This window comes from Halictus rubicundus, chromosome 8 (assembly GCF_050948215.1).
Source record: "Halictus rubicundus isolate RS-2024b chromosome 8, iyHalRubi1_principal, whole genome shotgun sequence".
NCBI classification, from domain to species: Eukaryota; Metazoa; Arthropoda; class Insecta; order Hymenoptera; family Halictidae; genus Halictus; species Halictus rubicundus.
In genome coordinates this window covers 17,998,395-18,015,654 of record NC_135156.1, presented here as the reverse complement: position 1 = coordinate 18,015,654, position 17,260 = coordinate 17,998,395, and the positions used below count along the sequence as shown (strand labels likewise).

General features: G+C 49.0%; 1 protein-coding gene across 1 annotated transcript in view; it reads right to left on the bottom strand.

Annotated features, from left to right (window-relative positions):
* The window catches only part of Delta (neurogenic locus protein delta), a 59,571-nt gene extending 42,909 nt beyond the window's left edge, over window positions 1-16,662 (bottom strand). Inside the window, exons 1-2 of the mRNA XM_076791695.1 lie at window positions 16,313-16,662; window positions 9,400-9,702 (exon numbers count right to left, since the gene is read on the bottom strand). Of these exons, the coding sequence (XP_076647810.1) occupies window positions 9,400-9,702; window positions 16,313-16,372 (363 nt within the window). The 5' untranslated portion in view covers window positions 16,373-16,662. The remainder of the gene's footprint in view (window positions 1-9,399; window positions 9,703-16,312) is intronic.
* Window positions 16,663-17,260: the final 598 nt, after the last annotated feature.

Genomic DNA, 17,260 nt, shown 5'->3' with positions numbered 1-17,260 from the left:
CTCCTCTGCCCCCGGGGCCACTGGCGTAACAGGAGCACAAGTGCCATACACGGTGCGCCTCCGATATTCGCGTTACGAGACACAGCTGATTCGAAAACTAGGCCGAAACACCGGCAAATCATGCTTTCCTCGTTTCCGAATTACCACGTTCTCTTTCCACCTCCCGTTAGGGGGCCATTTTCCGCCATTGTGCCACGCGGGCGATATCTACCGCGTCGGAAATTTTAAAAATCAAACGAAATTGAAAATACAGAAACAATATTAAAAGAAAAGTGTCGCTACGTTACTATAACCACGATTATTGTATAAGGTGGAAGAAAAATGGCTCGGAATACTTTTAGCATTCCCAAACTGGTTTCCCTGGGAAGATGGAAAAGGGTGTGCGAAAAGTTCCGTTTCGCTCGGCGTTTTCCGCTCGGTTCTCCCGAGGGAATCGCGCAGCAGGAACATTCGGGACACCCTGTATACCGCGTCTTCTTCCTGTTTTACGAGCAAACCGGTACACCCGTCCTCCCGATGGCTCTTAGTGAGCTATTTGTAGATAAGTTACCGGACGGGTTTGTAATCGTTATACGCTCGCACCCGCGGAACGCTCTAATTGGTTATCCCGCTAATTAGATTTTGACGGTTAATTAGCCGGCTTTCCCACGATTCGGAACAATAACACGGGGAAGGAGGAGTCGACAGGCGCCACCCCGTGCGTTTCCTTCGGCGAACGCGATGGGATCGGAAACGGTGTGCATCATCGCGAGCGTATGGATCGCTGATTGGTTCGCCCTGGCGAGAACGAGAACGATAACGATAGAATACGTTTATGCGAACCGTTGCGTTACGTTGCGTTCCGAGCTCGTCCAATTTCTGACGCCTGCTGACCCGCGATAGCCCGACTATTTATGCGTTCCGTGACGAACGCTAATGAACGCGCCGCCCCGGTACCAGCCGAGGGTCCGCGCAATTTCAATTAGCCTAACTATTTCATTCGACTGGAATCCGAAGGTTTTTCCACCGATACCGATCTGAAATTTCGGAGCTCCGTAACTGTTCGATAAAAAGTTTGAAGGATTTGTTCTCTGCCAACAGTCTCGAGAACACCGGAAAAGTGCCACGGTCAATTCCCGATATAAGTCAGCTGCTCCTGGCCAGAGACATTTAGACGAAATCCAAATGTCACTATCCGTCTCTATGTCACAGGTTTATGCTAGTGACAAGAACAATGTACAATGTCGCACCCGTATACCCCACGGTGGTGTGGGTAGCTCCAATGACTTTTAACCGCGAAGCTCGCGCCGACTAATAACGGGAATTCGCTGTACATTAAATTGCACGATGCCGAGAGAGAATCGAAACGAAATTCGATTTTATCGCAAACCATACACCTCGAAGAACTTCCAATCACCGCAACCGTGACCGCGTACACTACCGCTCAAAAGTATGCGGACACTTGCGAAATATATATTAGCACTGCGCGAAAGTTATTTCAGTGCCTAAAACAGTGACTAAACTCGATCTTTACTAGTTCCTCATGAAATGTCTAACGTTTGGCACTCGAATGGTGACAGTAAGGCACCACTAAAAATTCTATCATCATTCAAAATATTTTAGTCAATTCTGCCGAAGAATATATAGAAGGGAGAAATATTCTAGGTCGAAAGAAATGTTTCGTATTGGAGTTAAACTAGCTTCGAGTGCAAAGGGTTAAATTACAAATTACAAATTACGTATGTGGATAGTACATTAAAATTAAATACGAGATTCATCGAATAATCCACCTCGCGTAGTGTCCGTATACTTTCGAGCGTCACCGTAAATCGCGGCACAATGGGTTCGAGGTTTCTCGACCGATCGAATCGGTTCGCGCAGAGGGTCGGATCGAACGGAATAATTAAGGAATTCCTTTCTTCGTTATGCTTCCTGTCCCCGGCGCGTATCGGTCCACAAAGAGGCGGATAAGGTACCCGTGGATCGTATCGTGGGTACCGGACGAGAGAACACGTCGGGCCAGCGACGAACGAAAGAAAGTACGCGGTGGAGCGAGCAAGAGAGAGAAAGAGAGAGGGGCGGATGATAGAGAGGGAAGACGGAATGAAAGGCGAGTCGGAGCGAGACGGAAGGGGATATAAAGGTAGCGCACACGAGCCGAAGAGAGAGAGAGAGAGAGACCAGGGGAAAAGGTGGGGCCCGAAAAGAGACGGAGGATCGTGGTCCCACGGCCGAAAAGGCTGCGTGATTCGCGTCCCAGACGAAGGAACTAGCGGAGAAGGGCGTCGGATGAATGGCTGACTCGGTTGTACGCCGCGAAACGACGCGAAACGTTTAGCATAAATTACGTCTCACATAGAGAGCACCGGACGACTAGGACTCTCGCCATTACCGTCGAAAATGGCCGCCAAAATTCTACCACTAGATTTTCCGAGTGGGAAAATTCCCTTCCGCGTCGAATCGATTCCCGGAAAAAATCTGCACCCGCGACGAAACTACGATCGCTAACGCGGCGATAAACTGTCGCGAGATCAAACGGACGTGATTCTAGGTAGTGTACAAGGTGGACTCGTTCCTCGGCCGGGGCCAGATGTTACAGATTTCGGGCCGAGTGTATCTTTAGAACCACCCGCGATATCGACCTCTTTCCCTCGCGGCATCGCTGCTCGCTTCCTCTATTCCCGTCGTCAACCGCGCGCCACCCTTCTTCATCTACTTCCCATAACGTATTTTCTTCATCCCCCACCCACCCCTGTCAACGATTCCCCGAGTCTATTTGTCGATACACTCCCGGCAGACTCTGGATCTTCGCGCGGAGGAAAAATCCTTGAAAAGATTGGGACCAAGTACAAATTTCTCTCCATCTTTACTGACCCCGAGAAGCTGAAGACAACGCATCGATACCCTCAAATTCTCTTAACACTGGAACCCTAAACGTGACTTAGACTTATTTATCCCTTTATAATAACAGCAAGATTGAATTTTCTCAGATTTCGTACCATTTTTATGGTAACTTGTGCTCCGAAGAAGAGATATATTAAAAAATTGAGAACGTTTTCATAGTTTCGGTAATCGCGAAAGAGGAAATCATCCACCAGTCAGTTTGACTGGTTCGATAGTTCTAGTGTTAATCATTGTATTTAATACTCAATACTAAACCTACCAAGCGTTAACGGTATCTGGTAAATGTTGCCTTATAAAACTGGCAACCCTAAATTTATTGAAACTGTCTGTAATTTTCAAGATGGTGCTCTTGGACGAGGAAATTTATTCCACTATGTTCCACCAGTCAGTTTGACTGGTTCGGTAGTTCTAATGTTAATCATTGTATTTAACACTAGACCTACCAAGCGTTAACGGTATCTGGTAAATATTGCCTTATAAAACTGGCAACCCTAAATTTATTGAAACTGTCTGTAATTTTCAAGATAGTGCTCTTGGACGAGGAAATTTATTCCACTATGTCCCACAAACGAATTTTCATAATTTCAATAATTGTAAAATATAAAACCGGTCATTTTGCATACAGATCCACAGTCTAGTCTTATGTAAAATCAAATCAGGAAGATCATTGATAGAAGGGAAATATTCTAGGTTGGGAAAAATGTTTCGAGTTGAAATATCTACGAGTGCAAAGGGTTGATATCGGTGGAGAAGGGGTGCATCAGAGATATTTCTGAAAATAAATCGGACACCCGGTTGTCGAGGGAAGGGTTGATCGTGCGAGTTGTAGAATTTCTCGACGTTTGTTCGAAAACCGAGGATTGCTTGGAAAATCTTGCGGAACTGTGGCGGGAGAGGTCGGGCCGGGCCGGGCCGGGCCGGGCACAGTGGGCTTACTGTCGCGACTCGTGCTGTTTTAATAAGTCGAGCACGGCAGAGCGGTGAAGCAATTAACTCTCTCGGCGAGCAGAGGCTCCCGATCTTGATGCGAGCAGACGAAGGTTACGATTGCGTATCAAGCACGGCTCCTCTGTCTTTTCCAGCCTCTTAATTAACGGCAGACACGCGCGTCCCCCGAGCGAACACGCTTTTGCGCAATCGGAGTCCCCCTTCCTCTCTTTTTCCCTAATCTAAAGAGTTTCGGCGGCTCCGTTTCTGCCCGTGCATCTCGCGATCGGAAAGCGAACGGTAATTAACGGAATGCCTGCGGACCGAAGGGCGGAGCTGGGTCGCTCGCGACCCGCCGATGCGTTCTTCGTTTCGGTGCACATTCTTCAAGCGTTCGCAGAGCCGACAGAAACGCTCCCCCCTAACTGTTATTAATGGTACATTGTTGCTTTCGCTACTGTGTGCGCCGCGATAATCACCGTAATTAACGCGTTTCCGGCAACGTCGAACCCGCGAACGGTGCCGTTCCGACTTTGAACGACCCGCGTGGGAGATTTTTCGCTCAGACCGTGGATACGCGTCGGATACGTCTCCGTGCTTCTATTCGACGCGAATCGATCAGAAAAATCTGAACAACGTTCGACCCGATTTAAGATTTCTTTGGATTTCTCGGGGGAATTTTTTAGCGGCGGTGTCGGTCACGACGAGTGTTCGAGGACCTATTAATTTCCGGTCGGTGAAGCGTTAATGGAGATTTTCGACCACCGAGCGGCTCGGGTTTTTCGCCCGGCGGAAGCTCATTCTCACGCACCGGCGCAACCAAAATAAATCCGGCACTCCGAATAGCGATTACACGTTACGACGCCGCCAGCCGCCGCCGCCGCCGCCGCCTATTGCTTTTCGCCGACGCTCAAGAGAGAGAGGAGCGGAGAGGAGAGGAGAGGAGAGGAGAGAGAGAACAGGCGTCGCAGAGCATAGACGGAGGACTACCGTGCCGGATTCAAAGGTTGCCTCTCCTCCGCGCGCGCAGGATTCCGACCAGCCTCTCTTCCGAGAACACAACTTCTTTTTCCTCTCCTCTTTTTCGCTCATCTGCCCCTGTGCGCCAGCCTCCTCGAAACCGGTCGACTCCGGATACTATTAGGTTGTTACGTACCAAATGTCCGATTTTTAACTGTCCCGTCTCGAAAATTCAGAACGTTGCTTTCGAAACATTCAATAATCAATCTTCATTCGATTCGATGTGAACCATCAAGTGTCGATCTTCAACCCTACGCACGTTCGACCTCCTAGTTCCAAGAGTATATTCTCTCCGTATAACCGAAGAACAGTACAAAAATTGATGCAAGTCCCGGAAGGTATGAACAAACCCTTCAATAAATAATAATAATCTGCGACCGTTTATTTCGAAGAGAACGTCCAGTCGATTCTTCAACCCCCGACACGTTCGACCTCCTATTTCCGAGATTATATTCTCTCGATTTCTGCTTGAAACGCGACGACGGAAGAACAGTACAAAAATTGATCCGAGTCCCGGAAGGTATGCACAAACCCTTCAATAAACAATAATAATCTGCGACCGTTTATTTCGAAGAGAACGTCGAGTCGATCTTCAACCCCCGACACGTTCGACCTCCTATTTCCAAGATTATATTCTCTCAGTATAACAGATGAGCGATTTCTCCTTGAAACGCGACGACGGAAGAACAGTATAAAAATTGATGCAAGTCCCGGAAGGTATGAACAAACCCTTCGATAAACAATAATAATCTGCGACCGTTTATTTCGAAGAGAACGTCGAGTCGATCTTCAACCCCCGACACGTTCGACCTCCTATTTCCAAGATTATATTCTCTCAGTATAACAGATGAGCGATTTCTCCTTGAAACGCGACGACGGAAGAACAGTATAAAAATTGATCCGAGTCCCGGAAGGTATGAACAAACAGAATCGAGGAACCGAAGGCAGAAGTCGAGGAAACCCTTCGATAAACAATAATAATCTGCGACCGTTTATTTTCAAGAGAACGTCGAGTCGATGTCCAGCGCGGTTCACCGAATCCAACATGGCGGTCGTTGGTCTCGCGAAGCTGCCGTGCGTTTCGAACGCGGAGCGTGCACCGGACTTCGACTTTCCATCTTTCTAAATGTCCATTGTTTTGATCAATGTGAATTGGTGAAAATCTCGAGTCGCGTTTGCCGGAGGCGAACGAACTCGAGGGGTGATTGTGGACTCTGTGAGCGTAGGGGAGGAATGATTGGTCAGGGGTGTGGGAACGCGACGAAAACCGCCGAGCAGAAGGAAGAGTCGGCGTTTTCGAGAAGAGACGGGTAAACCGGTCGCAGAGGTGGCGCGAGGGGCGCCATATGGGTTAGTAAATTTAACTCTGCCCGCGAGAGAGCTCCGAAGACGAGGACGGAGAGCGGGAGAGAGAGAGAGAGAGAGAGAGAGAGAGAGAGAGAGAGAGAGAAGGGGAAAGAAACAGAGAGATTACGAGGGAAGTGTAGAAGCACAAAAGGCCTAGCCATCTGCCAGTGGCCCTGCAGTGCGTCTCATAGGCAGAAGTGCGCGAACGCCGACGAGAGAACTGACGTACACCAGGGATGGTGGGCAAACATTGGCGTAGGCGCCGTTGCTAATGGGACATCAACGCCGAGAATCGATGCGATCTCTCGCGCCGAGTCATTTTCGCCGATCGATCGCCGGTTCAACGCTTTTCCGACGCATCTGTCTTCTCTCGGTGCCTTCTGTCTTTCCCCGGGGCCAAAACTACTCTGCCATCTTTCAATCCGGCTGGCACGGCTCCATCGACGCTATTCAAATAAATTTCTTCAACGATACGACTCGATAAAAAATACCCGGTGCAAATTCGAACGCGTATCTTTCCCGGCCGGTCTCGCGGAAACGGCTGATCCGACGCGACACCAATTCGTTTCGAGAAAATGCACAGCTGCCGTTCGACGCGCTCGAAAAAGCGAGCATTTCGTCGCCATTAACACGCCGAACGGGAGGCCGATATGTTCGCGCGATCAACAATTTGTACCGATGAAAAAAATTGACGGATCTCGCCACTGCTGGGGAACGATCGAAAGCGAGCGAGAGACAAGTGCCATCGTCTCTCTCTCTCTCTCTCTCTTGTTCCTCGAGCTCTGGCACCATCTGCCATTCGGTTGGCGATCCTCGTCGCACCCGGGAAGTGCATGCACGCGTGCAACTTGCAGCGTGCCACGAAGTGCTCGTTTTTAATGCGATCGACCTGCCTCGTGCGCAGCCTTTCTTTGGCCACCGCGAGAAAGTAGGAAGACCACGGGCAGAGTTCCATTTCGTTCGCGCGATTTCCCTTTTCCTTTTTTCTTTTCACCGACACCCCCCTTCCCACCCCCCCCTTTCCTTTGCAGTCGCCGTTTCGGAAAATTCGAACGCCGACGCGACTTTAACGCTAGGTTCACGGAGCACTAAAAATCACCATTTTACATAACTAGAATGAATCTATGAGAATTTGTAGCCATTTTTCAAATAACATATACCCAAAGAAATCAATTTGTTGAATAATTGCTCACGGATGCGTTTTTACAATCTCGAGATTCGCAATTTAAAAATATCAGAATCCGTCATTTTGACGGGTAAATCTAGTGGTTAAACAGACAACAATTAAAAAATGTTCCCGTCGAACAAGTCATTCCGGAAGAGAGTTCGAGCAACGTTGAAACCGAGTAATCGAAAAACGGCCACCACCCCTATATCTTCGGGACGACTTCCTCCGCTGTGGATAACGAGCGAGCGAAAATTAGCCGGTTAAAAAGACGCGTCCCTAATCGGTTAATTTTCCTTTCCATCGTGTCTTATCGATCGCGACGGAAACCGGGGATCTTTTACGAGGTACCGTACGAATTAAAACGAACCGGCGCGGCGCGGCGGTCGCACGCTAGGCTCTCGCAGACTATAGCACTCGTTCCCCGGGGGAGAGAGTGAGTCAACTCACGATTTACCTTCCGGTTCAGACGACGACCGCCAAGCTAAATCCTTCGACCCCCTGCGGCCCGTAATTCTCCTCCGTCCAGGCAGTCGTTTGCTTCACAGATTTTCAAAAACGCGACATACAACGAATTCTCGATTCGTTTCGACAACACCGGTCATGTATCGTCCAGGAGAGAGGAGTATTTCCATACCGGTGGGGATAATTCCTCGACGTTTACCATCTAGGTCTCGGGGACATGTATAGAGAAATTGTTGGAGCACGTGTGATCGCGCCATCTCTTGATATACAGGGTGGTCCACGCAATTGTTTCAAGTCATAACTCCGTTATGATTGCATTTACGAAAAAATGATAATTTCAAAAAATGTCTTTATTGAAGAAGATACTCGAACACTTCATGACTATTTTGTAAAGGTAAACACCCTTTTGACATTGTTATCGTGACAGAAATCGATTTGTACGAGTAAGCATTTCATCATTCAGTAGCAATTCACTACAGTGAAGTAGTGAAGAGAAAGTAGAGATAGAGAAACCTAAGATTTTGAACAAGTGTAGCTGTATTCCACTAAATACAAGAAAATGTATGACATTTTTTGAAAATATCTCGAGATCTAATAATTGTTTTTGCCATGGTACCCCAATCATCTTTTACGTAGAATGAACGGAAGAATCGATCTGTGCAACAAAAAATATGCATTTCTATTTAAAGAAATGATGCAATTGTTAATTGCACATGCGCTGCTGCATGTAAAAAAACAATTTAAAGGCCTACAGACGTAGTGCTCTTCGAACACCATCTATCTTTCTCCTTTATCATTTTTCCGTAAATGCAATAATAACGGAGTTACGACTTGAAACAATTGCGTGGACCACCCTGCACGTGTTATATTCCATGGTTTACGCGTCACTCCGCTGTACTGTTTAAGCATAAACTTCCATCAGGAATCACTGTATTCCCAGACGGTCGTTTCCATCTTGAAATCGGCGGCGAAGAGAATCGCCGTCTAATTCCCGGTGATTATAAGTGGCGTAATAGGCGTGTTCCGTTTAGTCGACGGGAAAGTGTCTTCGCGAACACAATCCGATCGACGTGAGAACGGGCGCGAGCGCGATTCGATGTTTTTCCGCGGTTTGTTATACGTAACCTCGTCGAGTTCCGTTTTCCGTAGCACGCGATCGCTTATGCTAATCGTCACCGGATCGAGAAAACGAGCGATAAAAAACATTAGAAGCGAGAGGCGCGCGCCGTTCGGTTATCCTCGATCGCGATCGTGCATCAAGCTCGGCGACGGCGTTTCTCTCTTTTTTCGGAATTCAGCCTCGCGAATCCGTGTCGCCTGGCGACAACGTTCAATCGACGCGTAATCTATCTTCCCCGGGGAACAAAACGGACGAGAGACGCGTGTCCCCTTCGAACCGTCTCGACGGTACCAAAATGGCGTACCGGTTGCGCAATCGACGCGGAAATCGAGCTCGCGATTCCCTCTCGCCGTCGTTCGCCCGCGAGAGATCCGAACCGGTTTGTTTCCGTTCCGGCAGAAGCGTGGGATTCGCTCGGGGAACATCCGGCGACGGTCTATTTGCGAAACGTTTATTATGGGATGACACTTACCGGCCACGTGAACTCGAACGGAAATCTGATGGGGTTGGAGAAGCTCGGCATGGCGACGTTCGGGTTCAGGTTAACGATGTTCTCGCCGAGGACCGGTGTGACCACGTCGCCGTACGTGCACGGCGTCGTCGTGTCGATCTTCACCTGATACTGCTTCAGGCATACCCTGAACCTGGTTTTGCAAACGCCCGAGCACTCGCCGGTCTTGGACGTGCTGCCCGAGCAGCACTTGCCCAGACTGTCCTTCCCGTACTCGTTCACGAACGACTTCAGCCTCAGCTCGAACACCCCCGAGGCGTTTACCTGGAAAACATCGAGCTCGCATCAGTCTTTCGAAATCGATGCACACAGCGCGCTTCTTCCGCAGCAACAGCCCTGAAAGTTCTTCGGGGCAGGAAGCGATTTTATATGTTCCCTGAAACGAAGCAACAATTCGACGGGAGAGCCACACACCCGTCCACCACCACCGACTTCAGCATGTAGAGCAGTTTCGGCAGCAGTCGCAGGACGTTTAGGGTCCGCAATGCGTTCTCGTCGGTGTGGCTAAACAACAACGGAACCATTCATCGCGACGCGGTCGTTCGCACAGTCCTCTATCCGAACGGATAGACGTCTAGCAACACGCGCACGCACACACACACCTGACTGTCCCGACGACCCCCCAAGGTATCTGTGTCTAGACAGTTTGGCGCGTCCCATGGCAACACATGGCAACTTTCTCGACACTCTGTTTACTTGTTTCCCCGAAACGGTCCGCGCGCGGTCCAACCAGAAGCGAAAAGCGGACCAGATCGTGACAAACTCGGGGACGGATCTTCTACGACTTTGGGGGTCGCCTCGTGCCCGGGCAGCGGGCAACGGGGAGCAACGCGCGCGCCAACCCGACAGCACGTGTGTCACCGAGTTTTTGCGCACGCGTGTCTCCCAGTAGGAGCACGGAGATATCTGCGCGAGTGACCCGACAAAAAACGCTTTTTCTTTTTCGTTCCCCGTCTTTTATCTCCCCCCTCTCTCTCTTTCGCTTCTCTCTGTTTGCTCGGTCAGACGAAACGCGAGCGAAAAAAGGGTTAGGGCAGCGAAGGCGCAGATGGACATCTCGCCACGCGCGCCGCCAACGATCATGTGGAACACGAAGGGCGTCTCTCCCGAGGCGTGAAAAACGAAGCCAGTCGTAAACGTATTAACGGCGTACTGCCGGCGACCGGGTCGATCCCGACCCCTTCGAACCTTCCACCGACAGTCCGATTAGTTTTCGCGGAGCAGGACGGACACGAAGAGAGAGAGAGAGATTCCTAACAAATCAATGGGAAAGTTCGACTCTATTCGATCGAGCAGATTTATCCAAGATTCGCTCGTACCCGAAGGGATTCGAGGAGACCTCGAAGAGATTCCGTCCAAGGTGCCGATCCGAACACGTAACTCGAGGGACGAATACTTTGTAATCGAGGCGCAGAGACGCGAGACAATTTTGCCGGTTTCGGGCCTTTTGTGGGAGATACGTGTGCCGAGCCGAACAACAGAATATGTTTTCAAGCGGTCGCGACCAAACAACGTTTCCACGGTCGATCGTTGAAAGCAATTTCAGCCGCTGCGCGTTTCTCGACGATCGTCTTGTGAGATCGTACGTTCAAACAGATCGAGAAACGGTGACAGGGTAATACAGTTCCAGTAAAATCGAAATCTTAAGCGGGGTCTACTTTGACCCGCGGTGTCAAATTATACAAGGTCGAATTCGGGACGATTAATTGAGATAAATGTACGCGCTAGGAGCAACGAAGCGACCGATGCAAAAACCTTCGGAAATACGTTTAACAATTTTATGAATCAATTGTACGGTTACAAAAATTGCTCGTTGGACTCGCGGATGGAGATCTCGAGATCGAGCGATCGATGTAAGAATGCCAGAGACGCGGGATCGAAGCCGGAATCCCTTCAAAAGTCGAGCGATCGAGGAGAAGGGGGAGGAGGCGTGTCACTCTCGGGCAGGTAAAATACGAGGATCAGCGGACAGATCGAGATCGACGAGTTCTCGCGTCAGGGATTTTTCGAGGCGTCGTCCCGGCGACGGGTGATCCGAGGGGAGGCCGTTTTTCTTCGGCGACAGTATCCAGTGTAAACAGAGCCGTTGCGTCAATATTTCTCGGTTCCTACCCTCGTCGTCGAGCCGGCTCGCTACGGCCAACAGTTCTTGACCACCGTGGACAATGGCCTGCGGGTAGGCGCGCACGCACCTACACAACCGTGGGTCCGCTCACACGCACCCGCGAAACGAGAGAAAGAGGCACGCAGCCGGCAGCAGACAAGCGAGCCTTCCCACGAGACATTGTATAGCCGAGCAAAACTATACATATATCGTGTCTCGCGTGAACGAGAGGAGCGCACTAACCTTACTATCGAGCCTGCGATCGGATCGTTTTACGATCTCGCCGCTCGACTCGGTCCTCGCGTCCATTACACCCCCTCGGACCCGCAATTTTCGACGCGCGACCGACAACCCTTGCGGCCGCCAATTTCCCTGCGAAAATACCAGAAAAATTCCTACCCTAACTGAACACCCCGGTACCAGCAGAACCCTACCCTAACTAGCCCTAATTAAGCACCGATTCTCTGCATCTATTAACACGTTGAAACGACGACGACAATGCCAACTCGACGACCACGAGAATCGGGTAAAGTCGGAGCAATCTATTTGTCAAAAACCTGGCAATCCTTTCACATTTCACAGCATACTCTATCCGTCGAAATTAATTTTTCAGTCTGGAGAAATAATCACCCGAATACGGGTAGCATGGCGGTCAAAGTGTTAAACGGAGAGTTTTCAAACTGCTCTGTCAGAATCGGAAGCCCCGCCTACTCGAGGCGTTCTATACGGAAGGAAGATGGACAATCTTTTGTGTTTCTCCCGATTAACATTCGTCTCGAAAAGTGACTCTGAAGAAGACTATACTGGCCCCGTGAAAATCGGGAGCAACGTCGCGGCCACGCCTACCGAGAGCAAACCTATGCACGCAGAAGTTCGAACCAGGGTTTACTTCACACGGGAGAAGGACACGCGATCGGGCTATTCATTTGCCAGAATATAGTTACGGGTTCGTTATCCTAGGGGTATGGTCGACGGTGGAGCGATTGGAAGAATTCGAGGAACGAATTTTTTCTGGGGTTACGAGAGCTCGAAATTAGATCTCGTCTTTCTTTTCCGCGCGTTCAATGGACGGCCGATCGTTTCGCAAAGCAAACATGGCGGCGCTTTACGAGCGGCATCGAAAAATACACAAAGGGAGAACCGCGCGAGGAGGCTTCCGCGGGTCGAATCGAAAAATATTCTCATTGCGTCTCCGTGAAACGCAACTCGTACACCACAGGAGAGTAAGAGAGAGAGAGAGAAAGAGAGGCTGTTGCGCGCGCGTGCTCGACGCTCGATGAGGAATTCTCATTTTTGGCGCGCTAGAACGCTATTCTCGGAACGGGAATGGCCGCCGCCGACTATTTACGGATACAACAACCGACGTTATTTCGTCACAAAACAATTTCCAGAGGCACCCTTTGAGACGCCGTCTTCCTAGCTCTTCCCTCTCCCTTTCAATCTCTCTCTCTCTTTCTCAATGCATCGAGAGTCGATAGAGAAAGAGAGATACGAACGGTGACTTCTTTCTGCGTGTCTGTGTGCGAGGTCCTTACACCCCTCGACAGTACCATTTTCTCCACAAAATAGCTACTTAGGGCCCTACGTTCCCCAAAAAATTCGAGACAGAATTCGAAAGACTGCTAAATGAAGTTTGCCATTGGGATCCACGAAAGAAGAATGGGAGAGTATTTTTCGACTTTTATCTTAGGGGATTTTTGAGACCGCTGAGCTGGCACTCGAAACCATTTTAATCCGACAGTCTGGATTTTTTTCAGCAATTATTAGAACACGTATGAACTGAGCAATACGAAAACTGTTCTGAATAATGGCAATTTCGAAATACACGGCGGATCCTGTTTCGGGTTAACCCTTCGCGCTCGGCGCTATTATCATTCTGAAACTAAATTTCTCTTCGAAGCGTCTTCATACGAAACTGATCCGACTTCCACACGAATGACATCTAAACGTTCGGTAATCTATCAAACACAAATTCTGTAACGTAACGAATACTATGTAATATTTTCTGTAATTTCTTTGAAATGATGCGACAACAATTTCCAGCGGCGCTTCAGAGTCACCGCTCAAGGGTTAATGTTCGAGACAAATCGAAGACAATACCATCCTCCGAGCACCCAACGGGAGGAGACAAAGAGAAACACCCGATTTCGGAGGGTGTCTCTCGAAGGTCGAGGAGAACGGTGCAGAAGACAACGCGGGAGAAAGAGACAGAGAAAGAGAGAGAGAGAGAGAGAAAAGTCGTGGAACGAAAAGGACGATGCGCACGCTAGACACTTCTAAAAGAGTGGATCCAGATTTAGAGTTGTTGTACGCCGAATACTGTTGCCTTTTCTCCTGTTTCGCCGGATGGCTCGAGTCTGCGGCCGGGTTCGTGTGCGTCTGGTGTTCTCTCTCTCTCTCTCTCTCTCTCTCTCTCTCTCTCTCTCTCTCAAAAAGAAAGAGAGACGACGAGAGGGAGGAGAACCACGGGAGGGAAAAAAACATCTCTCCCAGGAAGAATACAGTTGGGCAGCGCACGCGGGGTGGCTCGGGGAAAAAAGGAACGAAAACTGTGGGGACACGCGATCCTCCGGTTCGGCGTGATCGAGGATCGTTCTTGAATCGAGATCTAGAGGATCCGCGGGCGACCGTTCCCCACCGATATAGGTTGGACAAATATAAGCCGCGATCTTACTTACGCAAGTGCTCAATTAGACGAGAGAACGTCGGGAAACAAGAGTGAAGAAGATGAAGAGGAAGAAGAAGAAGAGAGACGGTCGGTAAATATGTAGACCGAGCGAGATTCTATTCTGAACGAACCAATCGACGCGTCGTCGTTTTTATCCGTAAATACCAACAGAGCTTACGGCGAGGCGACCGGTTTGACAGACGGGAACGTCTTGGAATCCGAACCAAAACACCGCGCCATTCATCGGCAGCCGGCGAAGGTCGGGCCCGTACAGCGGCCCAGTTGACAAACGTATCGGGTTTGACAACATCGGCCACCGATACCGATACGATTCGTTCACGAAATAATCCTTTCGGTGCGACGTCACAGTTCGTTCCTCGCTCTCCTCGCCCCGAAGAACAACCCCGTTCGTTATGTCTAGAAGCCGCCATCGAACGGGGGTAAAAACGCTAGGGAGTCCGGCCCGGAATCCGCGTCGATAAGTGGAAAATTGTAGGCGCCGCGACGCCGGGAGAAAATTACGAACCCGCCGATTGCCCGGCCTGTTTGCACCCGTTAAATCTGTCCTTAGGCTCGTTTCCGGGGGGACGGGACGCGAACGATACATTCAACGGCGACCGAAAAGATGATGCGACCGAAAGAAACGCGGTTTCGCGCCGCCGAAAATACACCGAATTATTTCCGACCTCTCGAATTCGAACGTTCGAGCACTCGAACCTACACGGCTGGACCACGAGCACACCAAGAAGATGACTCGAAAGGCTCGAGCTGTCTCGGAGAATTTGTCCGTGAGAACATTGTTAGCAATTAGCATCGGCTTCTATATTTCGTGGAAATTTATACGGTGACCGTTCCCCGCGGGCTCGAGTCAGTTTTCTTAACGCTGGAACGACCGAGTAATGAATACGACTGATGAATATTGTGATAATGAGAAGACTACGTCTGGACAAATACTAGCACCATTTTTATTCTGACTGATGTGCTTCAACGAAAAAGATCGTTCGAAAAATTCTGATGGAAACATTTTTGTAATTTTAGTAATCTTGAAAGAAAATATTGGGAACCAGTCATTTTCACCGGTTCGGTAGTTCTACCGTTAGGACAAAAGTATCGCATCCATACTCTTCATTCGATGTTTCTACAAATTTGCAAACGCACAAAAGTCGCATTACAATCTGAATCGAAATTCTCGGACGACTTCGAGTAACTTATTGCGGTAGGTATTAACCCTAAGCACTCGAACGGTGATTGTAAGGCACCGCTGGAAATTGCTGTACCATTACTCAAAATATTTTTCACATTGTCATGCAAATTTCAGAATGAAAGAATAAAACTATCAGACGCATCAAATATATTTCTGGTGGCGTAAAATTCCAAAATCCCCAAACGAGGACTCCTGGCAGCCAATGTTTGCATTTAATAAATTACAATTTCAGTATTGCGCGATAGTAAATGCACCGTACTCTTATGGTGCAACAAAGAAATATGAAAAAAGAATTCTAGGGAAATATTCTAGCTCGGAAGAAATGTCTCGGAGTTGAAATATATTCGAGGTTGATATGTCTCGGAGTTGGTATACACTAACGAGCAAAACTGAGTCTACACTATTTCAAGCAAGATAACTTTTTAAAAACTAGATCAAATGACTTGAATTTCATCGAGAAGTTAGAAGGATTAGTTTATTGGACGAGGTGTGAAAAATTTTTGAAAAAAGTTTCAATTCGTCGGAATCGCACAAGAAATAGTAAAAGTCGGTTTTTTATCTGAGCCTGTATTGAAAATTTAAAAAATGCGTTTGATTCGCTCGAATAAATAATATCCGTGCTGAAAATTTCACCGATATTGGTTAATTCGTTTACGAGTTATAAAAGTGGAAAAATTGCCGTTTTTCACGATTTTCGACTTATTGCTTCGAGCGCGAAGGGTTGAAAATTACGAGTTAATTACCGCGGTGAACAAATGACCGTTTAGCCCCCGGAAGCCTCGGGGTGCCGAACAGGCTCCCAGCTGCAGGAGGACCGTTTCTACCGGTCGAACTGTTTACAGGTGTGTGCGTGCGGGGGTTGTAACAATTAGGGGAGAGAGAAAGAACAAACGCTTACCGTTCGGGGTGTCGGCAGCAGCACGACGGCGACCGTCCACACGAGCATCGTGGTCCACATGTTTGGTGGTTGATTGTGTTTCGGATGTTTACACACGCCGCCGGTGATTCGTCGACGGCGGTTTGCGTGTGGACCGTGGTGCCCCGGTGTGTGTGCTCGTCGGCGTTACCTCCTCGCTTGGATTTCGCGAGGCTGCATAGCCCACCGTGAACCGCCGTGTACGAGGTGTAACACGCGCACCGTCCTGCACCTCTTTCGCTTCTCTATCCTCGATCTATCTCGATCTCTCTGCGATACGGAGAGCGGTAACAACAAGCAGGTTTACAACAAGATTAATCCTCCGTGAAACCTACCGGTCGACCGGGCCCGGCCCGAATAGATCTTTCACGGCGAGAGAATAAAAACCGAAAACCGAGAGACACACGGGTGAGAACGAGAACGATGCGGGAAAAAGAAAACAAATAAATAGAAAACAACGAGATATACGAACTCGCGTCACTTCTCTCTGTCCTGTATATATATATACATATATACGTATGTCGCACTGCAATACAATAATACACTCTCGGTACGTATATCCGGTAAAATTTTTCACGTACGTCGTCGCGAGCAGGTATACAAATACATATGCATATATATAATATACATATATATCACGCGCGAGATCACTGAACACTGGCTGTGACACACTTTATTCCATTTATCCGTGGGACGCCGAGAGTCGTCGAACAGCTTCGTCCAGGGTGTATATCGGATGTTAATGCAGCCGTGCGTAGGTTAATTAGGCGAAACACACACACTTTCGGCGAGCGACGGCCCCCCTGGTTCGTCGCTGCGAGCTTGCCGGATATCTCGATAGCTTCTACTCGCAGTGTGTATACGGTTTTTTTCTCTCTCTCTCTCTCTCTCTATCTCTCTCGGATGATGATGATGACGACTGTCGTCGCT